The sequence below is a fragment of the Aplysia californica genome, unplaced genomic scaffold (assembly GCF_000002075.1).
Source record: "Aplysia californica isolate F4 #8 unplaced genomic scaffold, AplCal3.0 scaffold02468, whole genome shotgun sequence".
In the NCBI taxonomy this organism is placed as follows: Eukaryota; Metazoa; Mollusca; class Gastropoda; order Aplysiida; family Aplysiidae; genus Aplysia; species Aplysia californica.
Window position 1 is genome coordinate 1 of NW_004799738.1, and position 1,182 is coordinate 1,182.

General features: G+C 59.0%; 1 protein-coding gene across 1 annotated transcript; it reads left to right on the top strand.

Moving 5' to 3' along the window:
• Positions 1 to 7: 7 nt before the first annotated feature.
• On the top strand, positions 8 to 870 carry LOC106014109 (the record flags this gene model as incomplete). The annotated part of the gene is given in 1 exon segment (XM_013091158.1): positions 8 to 870. A coding segment is annotated over 1 exon segment (788 nt), but the record flags the coding sequence as incomplete, so codon positions are not given.
• Between the last annotated feature and the right edge of the window lie 312 nt (positions 871 to 1,182).

The window sequence follows — 1,182 nt, forward strand, 5'->3', positions numbered from 1 at the left end:
AAGCCAGCCGAGAAGCGGTCCGACCGGACCGTGACAGCCCCTGACTGCGACCAACACCACCACCGCCACCACCACCACCACCATGCCGCATTTCACCGCCCTCAACTTTAACGACGGACCAACACGACACCCCACTGGAACCCTCACCGTCACGCTCACGGGCCGATACTCTGGCAGCGTCCCCCCCGACACCATCATCCAGAAAATTCACAGCATTCTTCCGACAGCGCAAATCAAAAAAATATACAGACTACAAACATACTACACATATTACATCGAACCTCAAACAGACACCGACCTCAGCCCCCTACACCTGAAAACCTTCAGAGAAGTGGCGGAGGGGACTGACGCCCTCTGCCAGATGACGGCCCGTGAGCGTCGCAAGATCCACCTGCAGTGGGTCCCAGTGACCCTCACCGAAACACACATCAAACAAATCGCCCAGACCTTCACTAGACCGGACACCCCTATTGACTTCCTCCCCAGGAGGTATGGCACCGACGACCGCCATATCCTCCTGGCGGAGGCGGACGAACAAGACATCCCCCACTACGTCAGAGTCTCGGGCTGCGGGCCGGACACTCTCTCCATATTGGTAACCATCCCCGGGCGCCGGATAGCGTGTATCCACTGCGCCCGGGACGACCACTACTCCTCAAAGTGTCCGGCCGGCAAGCCCGAGCAGACCAACGACGCCCCAACAACGACGACGACGATAACATACGCCGACCGCCTAAAAAACAACCCACGACAGCCCCACCAACCAACGACGAGACGTCCGCCGACTGACACCGCCACTGCCACCACCGCCGCCACCACCCCGGCCGTCGACACTCCAGCGCCCGCCCTCAACCCGACCGCCCCCACCACTCAGGCCGTCACCTCCTCCACCGCCGCACCCAGATCACCCGCCAAGACCCCAACGAAGACACAGACCCCAACGAAGACCCAGACCCCAACCAAGACTCCGACCAAGACCCCGACAAAAACCCTAAAACCACCACCACCACAAATACCCCTTGCCCCCCTCGAGGGCACGTTGACACCCCTCCCCATAAAAAACTGGGCCGACGAGACGGACAAAACACAAACGATAGAAAGCGACAGCGACAGTGAAGAAAGACCATTGACAATAGAGTTAGAAACAGACACGGAACAAGAAAAACAGGACAGACAGACGAA